An 18,011-nucleotide genomic window follows, 5' to 3' on the forward strand; every position below is an offset into this window, starting at 1 on the left:
TTCCTCTCAAACGTTTAAGTTAAATAGATGTTAACAGAAAACAAAGCTTTAAACAATCATAATAAAAATCAGTCCCCTTTCAACACATCCCTTTAATTAACAGCTGAGGGAGCATACAATTGTCATGAGTTATTCTTGTCTATCAACAAAAATTGGAAAAATAAGACCTCACAATTCTAGGGTGAAAAACAAGCAGAAAGAGACTTTAAAATAAGGACTTTTTCAAGATCTATTAATGCATAATTATAAAAATAAGGAGGTCAAAAAAGATTCCTCCTCCTTTCAGGTCTCTCTTAGCATCACAATAGTGTATCTAATCAAAGCCTTAGCATTGTTCCCTATAGTTCTGGTTGGATTAATAATAATGCTTTCAGATACAACTGCATTGGCAATATTGATTTAGAAGCTGAGTCCTGCCTGAGTCGTCATTCTCTGGGGAATTGCGTGGCCTATAGGGAGGTACAAAGCTTTAAGGGGATCATCTTGGTCAGGTGACATACAGCACGATTTTATGAGTACCTGTAATGACATGATATCCTTGTTCATAAGAAGAAATGTTACATAACGCCTGTGCTCATGTATTATATTTACTTACTGAGTCAGGAATAATTTCCCAGTCCCATTTCAATGCTCAGCAGCAGTAAGTTTCTGTAAGGATCCCACTTAACTTCCTTTATTTGCATGATGACTTGTCTATTGTCTAATGGTTGTATCAAGTATTATATCGCTCCCTCTGCCTGGATTCTCTGGGAACAGGCTGGGTTGGGATCAGTACAGGAGAAAAAGGGAGGGGCTCTTTCTTCCGGGCTTTTGCAGCAGGAGGTTTCCTGAGCGGGCAGGGGGAGGCAGCCAGCTGTCCGCTGCCAGAGAAAGCCTTGGAACAGCGGCGCTCACCTCACGCTGGGAAACGGCCCGTCTACCCCGACCTGCTCCCCCGCCCTCCACGCTAAAAGACTCCCCTAGAGCGAGACCCCCGAGAGTTACCCCCTCTTAAAAGCCCCGCCCGCGACACTCCCCATAGGGGACGTTCCCTCCCCTGGGGGGGCGAGGAAGCCCCCCATTTCCACCCCCAGGCCCCCACCCCCCATAGGGAGACCCCTTGGAAGGAGCCCTAGAGGGCTGGGCCAGGGCTCCCCTACGGGCCGTGTTCCGGGAGGAGGTAGCGCTGCCCTGACCTTGTTCCCGGGCCTCCCTGGGGAGCGGCGGCCTCTCCCCTCCCCCGTAGCCGGGCCCGCCCCTCTCCCAGCCTCCTCCGCGGCTCCCCCTCCCCTTGTCCCCAGCCCGGTGGAGCCGCCGCAGCCCGACTCGCCGCAGCCACCTCTCGTCCTGCCCCGGTCGCCGAGGAGACCCCGGCCGTGTGCAGCCGCCCCGGACCCCGTTCTCTGCAGCCAGCGCTGCCCGCGGAGCCGCCATGAGCTGGGGCGCGGAGCTGTGGGTGAGTCGCTGCTGGCGCCTCATTGTGTCTGGGATTCTGCCGAGGGACTCCCGGGGGAGCGGGGCCGGGGGCTGGCGGGCTTTTGTTCGGCTGCCGAGAGGAGGGACAGGCCCGTGGCCCTCGCCCCCCTGCCAGCCGGGCCGAGGCGCTTGGGGGTGGGCAGCGGGGAGCACTGGGGAGGGGGCGGGTGGGCCGAAAGGGCGGGTGAGTGGGGGGTGGATGGGCAGCGGGGAGCGCTGGGGAGGGGGATTGGGGAGGTTTGGGATGGGCGGTGGGGAGCGATGGGGATGGGGATGGGGATTGGGATGGGCAGCGGGGAGCGATGGGGAGGGGGATTGGGGAGGTTTGGGATGGGCAGCGGGGAGCGATGGGGATGGGGATTGGGATGGGCAGCGGGGAGCGATGGGGAGGGGGATTGGGGAGGTTTGGGATGGGCAGCGGGGAGCGATGGGGAGGGGGATTGGGGAGGTTTGGGATGGGCAGTGGGGAGCGATGGGGAGGGGGATTGGGGAGGTGGGGGATGGGAAGGGGAGGTTGGCTGGGCAGTGAGGAGGACTGGGGAGGGGGATTGGGATGGGAAGGGAATAATGGGGGTGATGGAAAGGGGAGATTGGGGATGGGCAGTGGGGAGTGATGGGGAGGGGGATTGGGATGGGAAGGGGAGGAGGACTGGGGAGAGGGATTGGGATGGGATTTGGGAAGAGGATGGCTTGGTTGGGCAGTGAGGAGGACTGGGGAGGGGGATTGGGATGGGAAGAGAGAGGGGGATTGGGAAGGGGGATTGGGGATGGGCAGTAGGGGGATAGAGATAGGAGATAGCGTGAGGGTTGGGGGCTGGGTATTGGGATGGGAATAGGGTAGGTGCTGGGCAATGGTGTGTGGAAATGGCAATTGATGGGGCTCTAGGAGAGTGCTGCATCTGAATTTCTAGTGCCCATCACTACAGTGGCTTGGCAATGGTAATGAGGGGCAGCTGGGGGGAGATGGCATTGGGGATGGCAGTAAGTGCCTTTAGAATAGTTTTTTGTGAACCACAACAGTATATCAACAAACAAGTTTTTTTGGTGAGTGAGGAAAGGGATGAAAAGGACTTTCCAGTTTGTTCAGTCCCTTTTGTTGCGAGTCAGTTGTGCCTGGTATCCTGTGTCAGGGGACTCAGAGAATGCTGAGCTGCTGGGGATGGGCTAGCAGTAGATAGCAGGAGGTGCTGTGGTGAAGAAGAGAGATTAGTGAGTAATGTAAGTAAAGTCTGATCCTGCGTGTATTTAGGCACCTGAGCAGCCCCATTCAGTTTGGAGACAACTCACATCCGTAAAGCTACTCTCGTGTATTTGCAGGATCAGATCCGTAGTTACTTAAGCAGGGGGTTGAAGAGAGAGGACTGTATCTATACATGCCTATTGATGGCACATAATTGTCAGAACAGTTCGCTGTTTTTGAAAAAAGGAGAGTCCCACAAGCAAATAATTTTGAGGTGTGTCCCCTCACTATGTACAATTATTCTATAATAACGACCTAAAGTATTATAGCATAGTATAGGGCTGTTACTTTCCTGTGGTACTTTTTGTACAAAGGGTGCATGGCTGCAAACCAGGCTGTAGCCTCTCTTATGTGTCCACACTACATCTTTGTTGTAAAAATTTCCACCATTAGTACAAGCAGTTTAATTCTACTAATGGTAGTTGTAGAGCAGGGGCGGGCAAACTTTTCCCTGTGGGCTGCATCAGGTTTCGTAAACTGTGTAGAGGGACGGTTAGGGGAGGGGGTCCTGGCCTGGTCCCAACCTCCTATCTGCCCCCGCCCCAGACTCCTGCCCCATCCAACGCCCCCTCGTTCCCTAATGGCCCCTCGGGGACCTCTGCCCCATCCACACACCCTGTCCCCTGACCATCCCCGGACCCCTGCCGCCCCATCCAACCACTCTGATTTCTGACGGCCCACCTAGACCTCTGCCCCATACAACCACCCCTTCTCCCTGTCCCCTGACTGCCTCCGGAACCCCTGCCCCTGACTGCCTCCTGCCACCCCATCCAACCCCCCCTCCTTCCTGATTGCCGTCCCCGGGATCCCTGCCCCCATTCAACCCCTTGTTCCCATCCCAACCGCTATCCACAACCCCACCTCCTGACCACCACCCTGAACTCCCCTGCCCTCTATCCAACCCCCCCCCCCGCTCTGTGCCCCCTTACCGCGCTGCCTGGAGCACCGATGGCTGGCGGCGCTACAGCCACGCAGCCTGGCTGGAGCCGGGCCACGCCACCGCCGCCACCATACAGCTCAGAGCACTGGGTCAGACCGGGCTCTGCAGCTGCGCTGCCCCAGGAGCTCACAGCCCTGCCACCCAGAGCATTGCGGCGATGGCAGCGGAGCGAGCGGGCTGAGGCTGCAGGGGAGGGGCCGGTGGCTAGCCTCCTGGGCCAGGAGCTCGTGGGCCAGGCAGGACAGTCCCCTGGGTTGGATGTGGCCCACGGGCCATAGTTTGCCCACCTCTGTTGTAGAAGGATTGCTAGTGTGGACAGGACTCCAGGTAACCACCAGTATTTTAAGTACCATGATGTCTAACCCAGTTCAGGATGAATCAACATGATATGGTACATTTTCTACACTAGTGTGCCCATCATTGTTACTACAGATGGCACAGTGGTGGTTGAAATGGTGGGAAATTTTAGGGAAAAAATCCTACTGTCTAAAAGGGCTCAGTTTTCCAATTTTAAATGCCTTTTGTCATATGTAGAGCTAGGTATTATGACGATTACTATATATTAGGGCTGTCAGGCGATTAAAAAAATTAATCACATGATTAATCACATTGTTAAATAATAATAGAATACCATTTATTTGAATATTTTTGGATATTTTCTATATTTTCAAATATATTGATTTCAGTTACAACACAGAATACAAAGTGTACAGTGTTCACTTTATATTTATTTTTATTACAAATATTTGTGCTGTAAAAAACAAAAGAAATAGTATTTTGTTTCAATTCACCTCATACAAGTACTGTAATGCAATCTCTTTATCATGAAAGTTGAACTTACAAATGAGGAATTATGTACAAAAAACCCCTGCATTCAAAAATAAAACCATGTAAAACTTGAGTCTACAAGTCCACTCAGTCCTACTTCTTGATCAGCCAGTCACTCAGACAAAAAAGTTTGTTTACATTTATGGGAGATAATGCTGCCTGCTTCTTGTTTACAATGTCACCTGAAAGTCAGAACAGCCAGTCTCATGGCACTGTTGAAGCTGGCATCTCAAGATAATTACGTGCCAGATGTGCTAAAGATTTATATGTCCCTTCATCTTCAACCACCATTCCAGAAGACATGAGTCCATGCTGATGACGGGTTCTGCTTGATAACGATCCAAAGAAGTGGAGACAGACTGCCACCAGCAGAAAGTTAATTTTCTTTTTTGGTGGTTTGGGTTCTGTAGTTTCCGCATCACTGTGTTTCTCCTTTAGGACTTATGAAAGCATGCTCCCCACCCCATCCATCTCAGATTTTGGAAAACACTTCAGATTCTTAAACCTTGGGTTGAGTGCTGTAGCTATCTTTAGAAATCTTACATTGGTACCTTCTTTGCGTTTTGTCAAATCTGCGTGAAAGTGGTCTTAAAACGAACAACATGTGCTGGGTCATCATCCGAGACTTCTTTAATATGAAATACATCGCAGAATGCGGGTGTAAAAGAGCAGGAGACATACTATTCTCCCCCAAGGAGTTCAGTCAAAATTTAATTGCTTTTTTTTTTTTTAAACAAGCATGGAAGCATGTCCTGTGGAATAGTGGCGGAAGAATGAAGGGGCATACGAATGTTCAGCATATCTGGCACGTAAATACCTTGCAATACCGGCTACAACAGTGCCATGCAAATGCCTGTTCTCACTTTCAGGTGACATTGTAAATAAGAAGCGGGCAGCATTATCTCCCATAAATGTAAACAAACTTGTTTGTCTTACTGATTGGCTGAACAGTGAGTAGGACTGAGTGGACTTGTAGATGCTAAAGTTTTACATTGTTTTGTTTTTGAGTGCAGTTATGTAACAAAAAAAATCTACATTTGTAAGTTGCACTTTCATGATAAAGAGATTGGATTATGGTACTTGTAGGAGGTGAATATACTATTTCTTTTATCATTTTTACAGTGCAAATATTTGTAATAAAAATAATATAAAGTGAGCAGTGAACACTTTGTATTCTGTGTTGTAATTTAAATCAATATATTTGAAAATGTAGAAAAGCATCCAAAAATATTAAATAAATTTAATTGGTATTCCATTGTTTAACAGTGCGATTAAAACTGCCATTAATTGCGATTAATTTTTTGAATTGCAATTAATTAATTTTTTTTGAGTTAATTGCATGAGTTAACTTCAATTAATTGACACCCCTACTATATACTGATTTATTTATTTAAGAAGAGTGTGGAATGAAGAGACAATTTTTCTGGTAAAAACTCTTTACTGGAAAAATAAATGTTAGAGCTTTATAGTTTGAAGTTGTTTAATCAGTATTGGTTCATTTTATCCCCCTGTCTGATAGTTGGTCTGTTATGCTAAATGGAATACAAGGGATTTGTTGGGATGTTTATGTGATATCTGGAATACAATTAACATATTACACTAAGACACCTGTTTGAGAGGTATCAGTACTTAGATAGAAAACTGTTTGGAGCATGGTTTATCTTTCTGTTCTGTCACTGTGCAGCACCTGACTCAATGGGACACCCCGGTCCAAGACTAGGGGTCTTAAGCGCAATGATAATACAAATGATAAATAATAATAATATTGCTTCATTGCCTACTAACAGTAGGCTAACAATGCTGCTATACTGCCTTCACAAACTAAAGCAAAAAATATAAGTGAAAGTTCTTGTAATTTTATTAACAATAGCAATTTATATAATTCGTATTAATAGCACAAATAACTAAATTGAATTCACACCTGTGCAAAAAATAAAATAAAATTTATAGCTCAGATCTTCAGCTAAGGTTACGGGTTAATGCTTTCAGCGTTTTGGTACTTTGGAAAAGTAGGGGTGTTTGTGTTATGAGGACACTGGATTTCTTGTGTAAGCTCCAAAACAATTATAAGATGTTTTATAAACACAAAAAAATAGGTCGACTAGAATTTGCCTATTTGGGCAATTTCTCAAGCAGATTCACTTTATACTTGTGAGTGACAGTTAAATTGCTGTCCTCAAAACCCTCAGAGTATTGAATATAAGATTGCCTTCATCCTACATGTAAAGAGGCATAGATGAAAGAGGTGGATCTTGAAATTGCACTTATTTGAATGACCAGCATTTTGGACATAGGAGGCAGGCAAATCAGTTGAAAGATAAACTGATATGGCCAGGAAACTTACAGTTAAAGTTTACCAGTTACCTATTAAGTGTTATTTTGCAATCCATTAATTGTTCATGTGCCTTAACTTTAAGAACGCTGTCATGCTTTTTAAGCATAGAGTTTGACCCTGCCATTCTTACCCATCTGCAAAATTCATATAATTGTTTGTTTTAGCTGAGTACTCTGCCTCTTTACAATAACAAAACATGAGATGGAGTAAGGGCTCTTATTAAGGATACAGAGGTTCATTATTAAATGGTGCAAGTTCTATAGACTCTAAGTGTTTTTTAAAATGCTCAATAATAGATATGTATATACACCTCTACCCTGATATAACATGACTCGATATAACATGAATTTGGATATAACGCGGTAAAGCAGCGCTCCGGGGGGGCGGGGCGGGGCTGCGCTCTCTGGTGGATCAAAGCAAGTTCGATATAACGCAGTTTCACCTATAACACAGTAAGATTTTTTTGGCTCCCTAGGACAGCGTTATAGTGGGGTAGAGGTGTATATTTAAAAAACAAACAAACCATTTTTTTTCTGTGTGACTGCCAAAGCAATGCTTTGTGTTCTTCTGCTGACTGCAACATCTTTCATCTATTCCTTAACCTGTTCTGATATCAGTTCATGTGAAAATAAAGATGTTTTGACATAAGACAAAACATAAATTAAAGTGTTTTATGAGAACAGCCACTTCAATCTAGGCTAAAAACATTTAAGAAAAAAATCAATATTTGTTAAGCTTCAGAGGGGCAGATGTGAAAAATTTATGGCAGGGGTTCTCAAACTGGGGATAGGGACCCCTTGGGGGGGCAGCTGTCACCCTCCACCCCAAGCCCCTCTTTGCCTCCAGCATTTATAATGGTGTTAAATATATAAAAACGTGTTTTTATTTATAAGGGGGGGTCACACTCAGAGGCTTGCTATGTGAAAGGGTTCACCAGTACAAAAGTTTGAGAACCACTGATTTATGGTATCTTTTTATATTTAGATAAAGCAGTGGATGAAAGGGATGAACTGATTGACCCATAGAGGTCCAGAACCCATACAGTTGGCACTCTCAGAATACGCACATTGACCATGTGCACACTAGCCTTTTTTCTAAAAAAAAAAAAAAAAAAATCTTCGGATTGTTGCTAACCCCACTGCAGCCCCAATAGTCACTGATAGTGATGACTTGGAGCGTTAGTGTAACCAGGGCACTTGCTGTTTCTAGTGTTTCATCCACCCTGTTGTATAGACCTGCTCTGAGCAGGTTTAGATGAAACAGTACTGGAAGTTCACGTGGCTGCCTGGAGTCTTGCCTTTGCTAGTACTTGCACCAGAGCTAGTAACAACGGGAAATTTTCAGAAATAAAGCTGTTGTACACGAGCAAAAGGGAATACACAGCCTATTCATCATCTAGATCACTACACCACATGGATATATAACACTTTTAAATATAAATCTCTTTTGATAATTTATTAAACAAATGCAATTTAATGTGTGTGATGATTTAAAATTCCTTTAACTCTTTTCCCTATGCTTGAATAGGATCTCTTTCTTTTGCTGCTTATTGTTTGAAGTCCTGCTACTCTCAAAAATCGGAGTAGCATGGATAGCTGGTTCTCTTCTTAAGTCCTGATGCTACTTCTGATTACTTAAGAATAATGGTGAGTGGGTAGAGGTGATGAACTGGAGAGAAGTCTTAGGGAATTAAACAAAAGCAAACCAACACACCGTATGTTTGTGTTGTATTTATTTGATACTAGAGATCATACAATTATAGTATTAAATTTACATCGTAGTTACACTTCTTTAAAAATAGTCTTCATAGTCCATAGCTGTATCAGGCATACTACACTAGAACTTTTTTTTGTGGATTGTTTTCTATATTATTTAAATGTGGGTATTTTTCGCAAACAAACCATTTTAAAAGTACAACACTCTCCAGAGTTTGTGTGTCTCAGGTAATATATGCACGTCTTGGGTGCTCTGAAATACACTGCTGGACTTTGTACCTTAGCACACCAAAAATGCGTGTGTATTGGCTGAACAGAATGCTTCTTGTGTGTTAGTGCTTACATATATGTGTACATTTTTCTTACTTGACAGCATTCCTTTCAAATAATGTGAACCAAAAATAGTAAAAAGGCTTGTTAGTTTAAGATGACATATCTATAGGACTACTTTCTTCTACAGGTTTTCTTCACGGTGCATAAAAAATTGATCCATCTCCATTATTTCCATATCTTGTTACAAGTTTCTGTTGTTCTTCGAGAGATGTCCCTGTGGGTGCCTGTGGGTGCTCCACTCTAGGTGTCGGTGCGCCCCTGCGCCTTTGATCGGAGATTTCTGCAGCTGTACTCCTACCGGCCACGCATGCTCAGAGCCTGCCCCCCCGCTCTGAGTATAGCTCTAGTGAGCATGCGCGGCCGGTTCCCTCAGTTCCTTCTCTACTGTCCCCGGCTTGAGACGGAGCTCAGCAGACTCCTTAAAGAATTTCTTTTCCTCATCTTAAAATAACTTAGAGTTAGATAGTTTCTTGTTAGTTAGTTGTTAGTTAGTGTTACTTATCTTTTTTCTCTACCGTTTAAAAAAAATTTTTTTTTTCTCTCAGCGTTTCAGACATGCCTGGCTCCACAGGCTTTAAGCGCTGCTCCTCCTGTAAGGACGCTATCCCTCTCTCCGATGGACATTCACAGTGCATAAAATGTTTGGGGGAAACCCATATTCCCCAAAAATGTTCTCACTGTACTAAACTAAGCTCCAGAGCGAGAAAACACAGGGAGCTAAAGCTTAAACTTATTCTACTTCAAAAATCCTTAGGGTCCGCCTCAGACCCTGGCGCGGACTCTGCCTCTGCTCACCGACACAGCTCTCCCACTGCTAAAAAGCAGAAGAAAGCAGCAAAACGAGGGCACCTTCTGTCAGATACAAAAGAAGCCCTTAGACACAAACCTTCTCCGGTCAGATCCACAGTCTCCTTACCGGTGCTCCCCCGCCTGAAGACTTTCGACGAGCCGGGCTCCTTAGGAATCGCGTTAAACCCGCCTGTGCTTTCGGCTGCGGCGCGAAGCTCTGGTGCCGAGGCGACAGGCTTTCAGTTGCCTGCCTCAATTATGGCACCTATCGGCACCGCGACGAATGCGGTGCCGACATTCCAGGACCCCCCTGAGGCACCGCAGCCCGCTATTAATAGCGTGGCATCGGCTCCAGCACCGGCATTGACAGCGCTACTTGGCACTGAGCTAAGACTTGGAACTCCGGTGCAAGCCCGAGTTCCCTCACAGCAGTTCTATCAGCCTTCACCTTCAGCTGCCTCAGTGCTGCCGTTTACCCAGCCAAGTGACCTATTAGTGTCACCTACGATGCAATCACCCTTCCTTAAAGATTGCTTCTCCCTTACCAATGATTCAGGATCTGAACAGCCTTCCTCCAGTGAAGAGGAGTCTGAACTACAGGGTGATGTTTCAATGCAATCAGAATTCCATCCTTGGATTCCTGTCACCCGCGGGCACAGGAAAATTGTCTCAGACTGCCCTCGAGATCCTGCCTCCTGGTGCATTAACCCCTGGATGGCTCCACCTATGCCTTTCCCACCACCATGGCAGTATTGGGCCCCATGGGCATCTTTCCCTCGGCAGCACACCAGCTATTCCAATTCGACGAGACGCAAACGTCCAGATGATATGACTCACTTGGCGGCACCCTCCCATTCTCCGGATCAATTAAATCCTGCTCCTGACCCAGTACCAACTGAAATACCAACTGAAGTAATGCCTGAAGAAGCTTTACTCCCCCCCCCCCCCCCAACTTCCTCAGACGATTTTGCGAAATTCCAGGATCTCTTTTAAAGGGTTGCCAGCGACCTCAGAATCAATCTAGAGGAAGTACCAGACCACCAACATGAGTTAACGGATATCCTGCAACCCTCTTCGTCATCCAGACTGGCATTACCAATCAATCCAGCCCTTCTGGAACCTGCTAAGTCCATCTGGCAGGCTCCAGCCACAAGCCAGCCTACCCGCAAACAAGCGGACCGTAAATACTTCATTCCCTCTAATGGCTCTGAATTCCTTTTCTCACATCCTGCGCCAAACTCACTGGTAGCGGACACAGCCAATCAAAGGAACAAACAACAGTATTCCCGCCATACTCCAGCCAACAAGGAAGGCAAACGTTTAGACCTGCTGGGTCGCAAAGTGTATGCCTCTTCAACCTTACAATTTCGAATTGCCAATTATACCGCAGTTCTGGCAAAGTACGACCATAGAAACTATAACAAGTTCATGGACTTTATTGAACATATTCTAGACCAGAAGAAACAACAGTTTAAAGCTTTAGTTTCCGAGGGCCAAATCATATCACGCACGGCTCTTCAAGCAGCTCTGGATGCAGCCAATACCGCAGCAAGATCCCCTGCTTCGGCGGTGGTCATGCACCGAGGTTCATGGCTCTCTTCTTCCCTCTTTCCTCGCGAGGTTCAGAGCACCATAGAGGATCTCGCTTTTGATGGTGATAAACTCTTTGCTTCCACCACAAATGAGGTGCTTCACTCAATGAAGGACTCAAGGGCCACTCTTCGATCCTTAGGCATCCAAACCCCTACAACCAGAAGGCGACAGTACAGATATCAACCTTACCACCATCCACGCTACCCCCCATATACTCAGCAGTTCCCAAGATCTCAGGATCAACAACAGCAACACCAACGCCAGAGATCCAGATACCAGAGGCGTCGCCCCAATTCTTCCGGGGTGCCCCAGCTTCCTCCAGCTAATAAGCAGATTTGAATCTTTGGTCGAGGGTCTCGTAAACATCGTCCCAACTTCAGCGTATGCACTGCTTACAACTATCTTTGGACACTGCCTACAGCCATTTTTGCACCAATGGCAGAATATTACCACCGACAAGTGGGTTTTAGAGGTCATCACAACTGGGTATTCTATCCCCTTCCTCTCCTTCCCTTCCACCCACCCACCCTCCCCGTCCCTCTTCAGGGACCCCTCTCACGAGCTACACCTCCAGCAAGAAGTACAACATCTCTTTCACCTGGGGGCTATCGAACTCGTGCCAGAATGCCACAAGGGAAAAGGGTTCTACTCCCATTATTTCTTAACAGAAAAGAAAACTGGAGGATGGCGACCGATCCTCGACCTCAGGCGGCTCAACAAATTTATCAAAAAGCAAAAGTGCAAGATGGTTACTCTCACCACCATAATTCCAGCCCTGGAGCAGGGCGATTGGTTTTCAGCCCTCGACCTACAAGATGCCTATTTTCACATCACTATCCACCCGGCCCACAGACGTTTCCTTCGTTTTACCCTCGGCTCAACACATTTCCAATACAGAGTTCTACCCTTCGGCCTTTCCACTGCCCCCCGAGTTTTCTCCAAGCTCCTAGCGGTAGTCACTGCCTACCTCAGGAAAAAAGGGGTCATAATATTCCCTTACCTCGACGATTGCCTCCTGAAGGCCTCCACGTTCGACGAGGCCCTCCGCTTTACACAACTCACCATTGATTGCTTCCAATCCCTGGGCCTGCAAATAAACAGAAGCAAATCCACATTAAGTCCTACCCAGCACCTGGAGTTTATAGGAGCGAGTCTCGACTCCACAACTGGGCTGGCATCTCTCCCACCCGACCGATTCAATACCATAAAACTACTGCACGTCTCTACATGAGGTGCTTCCAAGCTTGGCTGGCCACGGTTTACAAACCAAATGTGCGCTCACTAAACAAACACCTGGCCATACCCTACCGAATCAAAGACTCTCTCCTATGGTGGACAGTCCCCTACAATCTCTGCTCTGGAGTCCCCTTCCTCCAGACTTCCCCAACTCTGATAATGACGACCGATGCGTCTCTCACTGGCTGGGGGGCCCACATCTCTCACCAAACAGTCCACGGGCTATGGTCTCCTTCCGAGACCTCCCTGCACATAAATGTTCTAGAACTTCGAGCTATACGGAATGCCTGCCGCCACTTCCTACCACTGATCCAGAATCAGCATGTCCGCATAATGACAGACAATATTGCCTGCATGTTCTACGTAAACAGACAAGGAGGGGCTTGCTCCCACTCTCTTTGCTCAGAGGCCATAAAACTCTGGAATTGGTGCCTTGCAAACCACATCCGCATATCAGCTGCTTACCTCCCAGGGGTGATGAACACCACTGCCAACGAGTTAAGCAGGCGTTTCCCTTCGGACCACGAATGGGAGATAGACGAGGGAATCATTTACAACATATTTCGCACTTGGGGTCTCCTAACCATAGATCTCTTTGCAACCGCGAAAAACACGAAATGCCTCAATTTTTGCTCCAGGGCGGGACTGGGCAAACACTCCGGAGACGCATTCATGATCCCGTGGCACCGGGACTTGCTCTATGCATTTCCCCCAATACCTTTGCTCAACAGGGTCCTCATAAAGATACGAACGGACCTTGCCAGGGTGATCTTGATAGCACCTTCATGGCCGAGACAACCGTGGTTCCCTTTCCTAACCAGAATGTCAATTCGACCACCGATCTCACTGCCTCTCATCCCGAACCTTTTATCACAACAACACGGCCGGCTTCTTCACCCGAATCTGTCCATGCTTCATCTCAAAGCCTGGTACCTGCATGGTTCTCCCAACGAGAACTAGATTGTTCCGACCAAGTTCAGAGGGTGCTTCTACACAGCAGAACACAATCCACCCGTACCACCTATCTCCGAAAGTGGAAACGATTCACAGAATGGTGTTCAACTAAACAACTGTCTCCTACCTCGGCACCTCTTCCCTGCATACTCGACTATCTATTGAGCATTAAGCAATCCGGCCTTTCCTTCAGCTCCATCAGAGTCCATTTAGCTGCCATCACAACCTTTCATGGTACAGTTGACAATACCTCGGTCTTTGCTCATCCCATCACCAAGCGTTTCCTGAAGGGACTCCAAACCTTATATCTAGACATTAAGCCACCTACCCCTCCATGGGATCTTCACCTAGTATCGTCCTGTTTAACTCATCAACCCTTTGAGCCATTAGCCACCTGCTCCCTCTTGCACCTCTCGATGAAAACAGCCTTTTTGGTGGCGATTACCTCTGCCCGATGGGCAGGAGAGATAGCAGCCCTTATGGCAGATCCGCCATATACGCTCTTCTTCAAGGACAAAGTGACTCTACGCCTGCACCCAAAATTCCTTCCAGAAGTTCACACTTCATTTCACATCAATGAACCAATACATCTACCAACTTTCTTCCCAAAACCACATGCAAACTCCTTCGAAGCCACAATGCACACACTTGATGTGCGCAGGGCCTTATCCTTCTATTTGGACAGAACGAAACCCTTCCGAAACTCTCCTAGGCTCTTTGTCTCCATCGCGGAGCGCTCCAAAGGCATGCCTATCTCTCCCCAGAGACTGTCAAACTGGATCTCCGATTGCATACGACTCTGCTATCAGATAAAAAACGTTACACCACCAGCATTGATCAGAACTCATTCCACTAGATCTGTATCTAGATCTGTATCTACCTCTGTAGCCTTCTTACGTAAAGTGCCATTGACTGACATCTGTAAAGCAGCCACTTGGTCCTCCGAGCACACATTTGTCAAACACTATGCCCTTACTCAGAGCCCTCTCGCTGACACTCGATTAGGCAGGGCAGTATTAACTACGGCATTCCTGCCAGATCCGAAGTCCCTACCTCCTTGAGATACACTGCTTCGAAGTCACCTAGAGTGGAGCACCCACAGGGACATCTCTCTCGAAGAAGAGGAGGTTACTCACCTTGTGCAGTAACTGACGTTCTTCGAGATGAGTGTCCCTGTGGGTGCTCCACTACCCACCCTCCTCCCCTCTACTTTGGAGTTGGGGCAGCCTCCGTTGTAGAGAAGGAACTGAGGGAACCGGCCGTGCATGCTCACTAGAGGTATACTCAGAGCGGGGGGGCAGGCTCTGAGCATGCGTGGCCGGTAGGAGTACTGCTGCAGAAATCTCCGATCAAAGGCGCAGGGGCGCACCGACACCTAGAGTGGAGCACCCACAGGGACACTCATCTCGAAGAACGTCAGTTACTGCACAAGGTGAGTAACCTCCTCATCCATTTTTAAGAGCTATTCCCTGAATAGCCTTATTCTCACTAGTGTATTTGTTTCTACGGTCACCCCTGCAGCATATTCTAAATGCACATGTCTTTACAAAGTTTACAATATTATTTGTCATTCTGTCTTGGTGAGGATGCACTGTCTGATGGTTAGACCAGACTACAGGGAGTCTTGGGTTCTGTTCCCAACTTATCTAGCTGTCACTATTTATGTTCTTGTGTGAATTACTCTGTCCTTCAGTTTCCCTATCTGTAAAATGTGACTAATATCCACTTCATATAGGATAATTAATATTTGTAAATCTGAGCTCTTCTGACAAAAAGATAACATGTAATGACGAAGTATTACTGCTATATTTTATTATAGGATGAAAAATGCAGCTATTTTATTAAAGCAAATATATTTTTCAGGGATTTAACTAAATTTTAAATTTGCGTACTGGGTATGTAGTGAGCTCATGCTCACTCTGAGATGGTTACACATTTAGGCTTCATATCTAGAAAGATTTAAGCACATGCTTAACTTTACACACTGATTTCAGTGAGACTACCCATCATGTGTAAAGTTAAGCATGTACTTAAGTCTTTCCAGATCTGGAGCCTTAATGGTTAAAAACAGCATTGGTAGGTATAATTTTACTTTCATCCTCTTGCATAACTTGCATTGTTTCATGCCTGCTGTGTACATTATCCAAGATGAAAATAGAGAGGTGATAGTTCATTACTAGCTGTTTTTGCTGAAATGTTTGGAAATGGTAGAACCTGATTTGTTAAATTAATCTCTATTCATAATGAGTCAAAACTGTTGAAAATATTTAGACCTTATTTTATACTGTAATGTTTCAGCATGATTTTGTGCATATGGAATTCTCCTCCTCCGTGACATACAAAAACATACAAGTTATCTATTTTTTTTATATTTTTATATTTTAATTTTCTTCTTGGAGTTTTTTTAGTTAAGCTAAATATGAAATATCTTTCTATGTACTCACTTCCATTCCAATCATGCAGTGAGCTCCAAAGACATGGGAGTTTCTAATAAAGTCCAAGGGCATTGTGGTCTGCCTACATGGAGCGCGGTGCACGATCAGGGCTTTTGTTGTTGCAAATTCATTAATAAAAAAGTCTAATACTGGGCATTTTTATTAGGTGTGAAAAGTAACAGAAGAAAAATATTAATTAGAACCTCACTAATCTATACTAAATCTAGGTATTTCCCCCATCTTTGCAAATATTTAAGAACACAAGCTGGAATAAGGTCCTTTATGGTACCAAGACTTCATCATTTTTGCAGAATGTGCTATAGAATATTTACTAGTATACTGCTGTGAGTGCCTTGGGAAGGAATTCATGCCTCCTTCCATATTAGGAAAGTGCCCAGTACATCGTGAAATAAACTTTTAAGTATTTTCATAATTTAAAAATAAACTACAGTTGACCAAATACATGAACAAAGTATATATTGTTATGCACTTATCTTTGGTTTTTTTCACTGCTGTTCAGACTCAAAATCAGGTCAAGTCCATTGAAGTCAATAAGCATCTTCTCATTGACTTCAGTGGGCTTTGGCTGAAGTCATTTGAGTGGTGCTGATTAGCTGCAACTACCATATATCAGCGAGAATTGCAGGTGCTCCTTAACTCTCAGTATCTGGTCCTTACTTGCTAATTTTCAAAATTCATTAATTAGCAATGGGTCTCCCAGTTGTTACCGTGAATTAATATAGTTGTACTTTATCTGACTTTTATGAGCCTAAAATTTTCTTCATGCAAGTATTTCCAGTAAAGAAAGTGTTTGTTTATCAATTAATATTTAGTGGTTTGGAACTATAACCTTTCTGACAAATACAAACGGGCAAATAAGAATTTGTCATACCGATTCACACTAATGACAGTTCTGTCTAGTCCAGCATGTTGTCTCTGATGGAGACCAGTATCAGATGCTTAAAAGGAGGTGCAAGAATCCCCATAGTGAACAGGCATAGAGTAATCTGCACACTTGAGAGGTTTCTTCCTAACCTCATTGATTAATGGTTGGCTAATGCTCGGAAGAATGAGGGTTTGTATTTCTTACAGTTTATATTCTATGCAATGTAACTGAATAGTCTCATTTTCCATATGTTTTATTCTTTTATGAATCCATCTGAGCTCTTGGCCTCAGTCATATCATGCAGCATGATTTCCACAGACTAATTGTTCTGTTTAGTGTGTGTGTGTGTGTGTGTGTCTCTCTCTCTCTCTCTCTCTCTCTCTCTCTCTCTCTCTCTCTCTCTCTCTCTCTCTATATATATATATAGCTAGTCCCTCAAAATTGTCAGAATTGATTATTATTTTAAAACAATAATTTAGAATCTATGATAGGTGTCCTGTAAACTTAAAAAAATAATCCTCTGGCCTGAGGAAATGTTTCTTTAGTTTTAAATCTTGATGTGCTGTGAATTGATTTGCTAGTATGTTCACACATACAGTGTGAAGAACACTATTTCATCTAATGTTCAGATTTCCTATAGATATTTTTCAGTATGTTCTCCCATGCCTCCATTTGCATCCTCTTTCTGTCCAAGGACTTCTAAATAGTAGCCTCTTAGTGATGCTCTTCAGTTGGACATACAGGTTTCTTTGAGCTGTGCAATGGAATGCGATGAGGATGGTCTTGTGGCTAAAGTATAGTCTGGAAGAATTGTGAGTCCAAGGATCTGAGTTCTATTTCTGCATCTGCCATAGACTTTCTGTGTGATCTTGGGTAAAATGTTTAATCTCTCAGTGTGAATTGATCTGTCCACAGCAGTGCTTTTCGTCGTTAAAACTTTTGTTATTTAGGGTTGTGTTTTTTCATACCCTTGAGCAACAAAAGTTTTAATGACGAAAGTGCCAGTGTAGACATAGCCATACCCTCTGCTGGCCCAGTGATGAAAACATCAGAAGAAAATTTCATGCTGAAGAGCCCACAGGTCCAATTATTACTCCAACAGCATTTTGTTTTAGTTAGAAATAATATTTGTCTGTATCTTTCCAGCAATTGTCTTGTTCACAAGCATCCGACCCTTTCTGCTACTGTTTCCAGGAAGAGTGAGTCATTGACCCCAAGATTTTTCATCAGTTTATGTTCTGAGTTGGCAAAAATCCTGCCATAGATGTTCAG

General features: G+C 45.1%; 1 protein-coding gene across 3 annotated transcripts in view; it reads left to right on the forward strand.

Annotated features, from left to right (window-relative positions):
- The first annotated feature begins 837 nt into the window (after window positions 1-837).
- The window catches only part of FNBP1L (formin binding protein 1 like), a 112,295-nt gene continuing 95,121 nt past the window's right edge, over window positions 838-18,011 (forward strand). Inside the window, exon 1 of one of the 3 annotated variants that reach the window (XM_045027586.1) lies at window positions 838-1,435. In XM_045027586.1, the coding sequence (XP_044883521.1) occupies window positions 1,412-1,435 (24 nt within the window). In that variant the 5' untranslated portion in view covers window positions 838-1,411. The remainder of the gene's footprint in view (window positions 1,436-18,011) is intronic. The other 2 variants (XM_045027583.1, XM_045027584.1) reach the window with 2 other exon arrangements.

Source organism: Mauremys mutica, chromosome 8 (genome assembly GCF_020497125.1).
Source record: "Mauremys mutica isolate MM-2020 ecotype Southern chromosome 8, ASM2049712v1, whole genome shotgun sequence".
Lineage (NCBI taxonomy): Eukaryota > Metazoa > Chordata > Testudines > Geoemydidae > Mauremys > Mauremys mutica.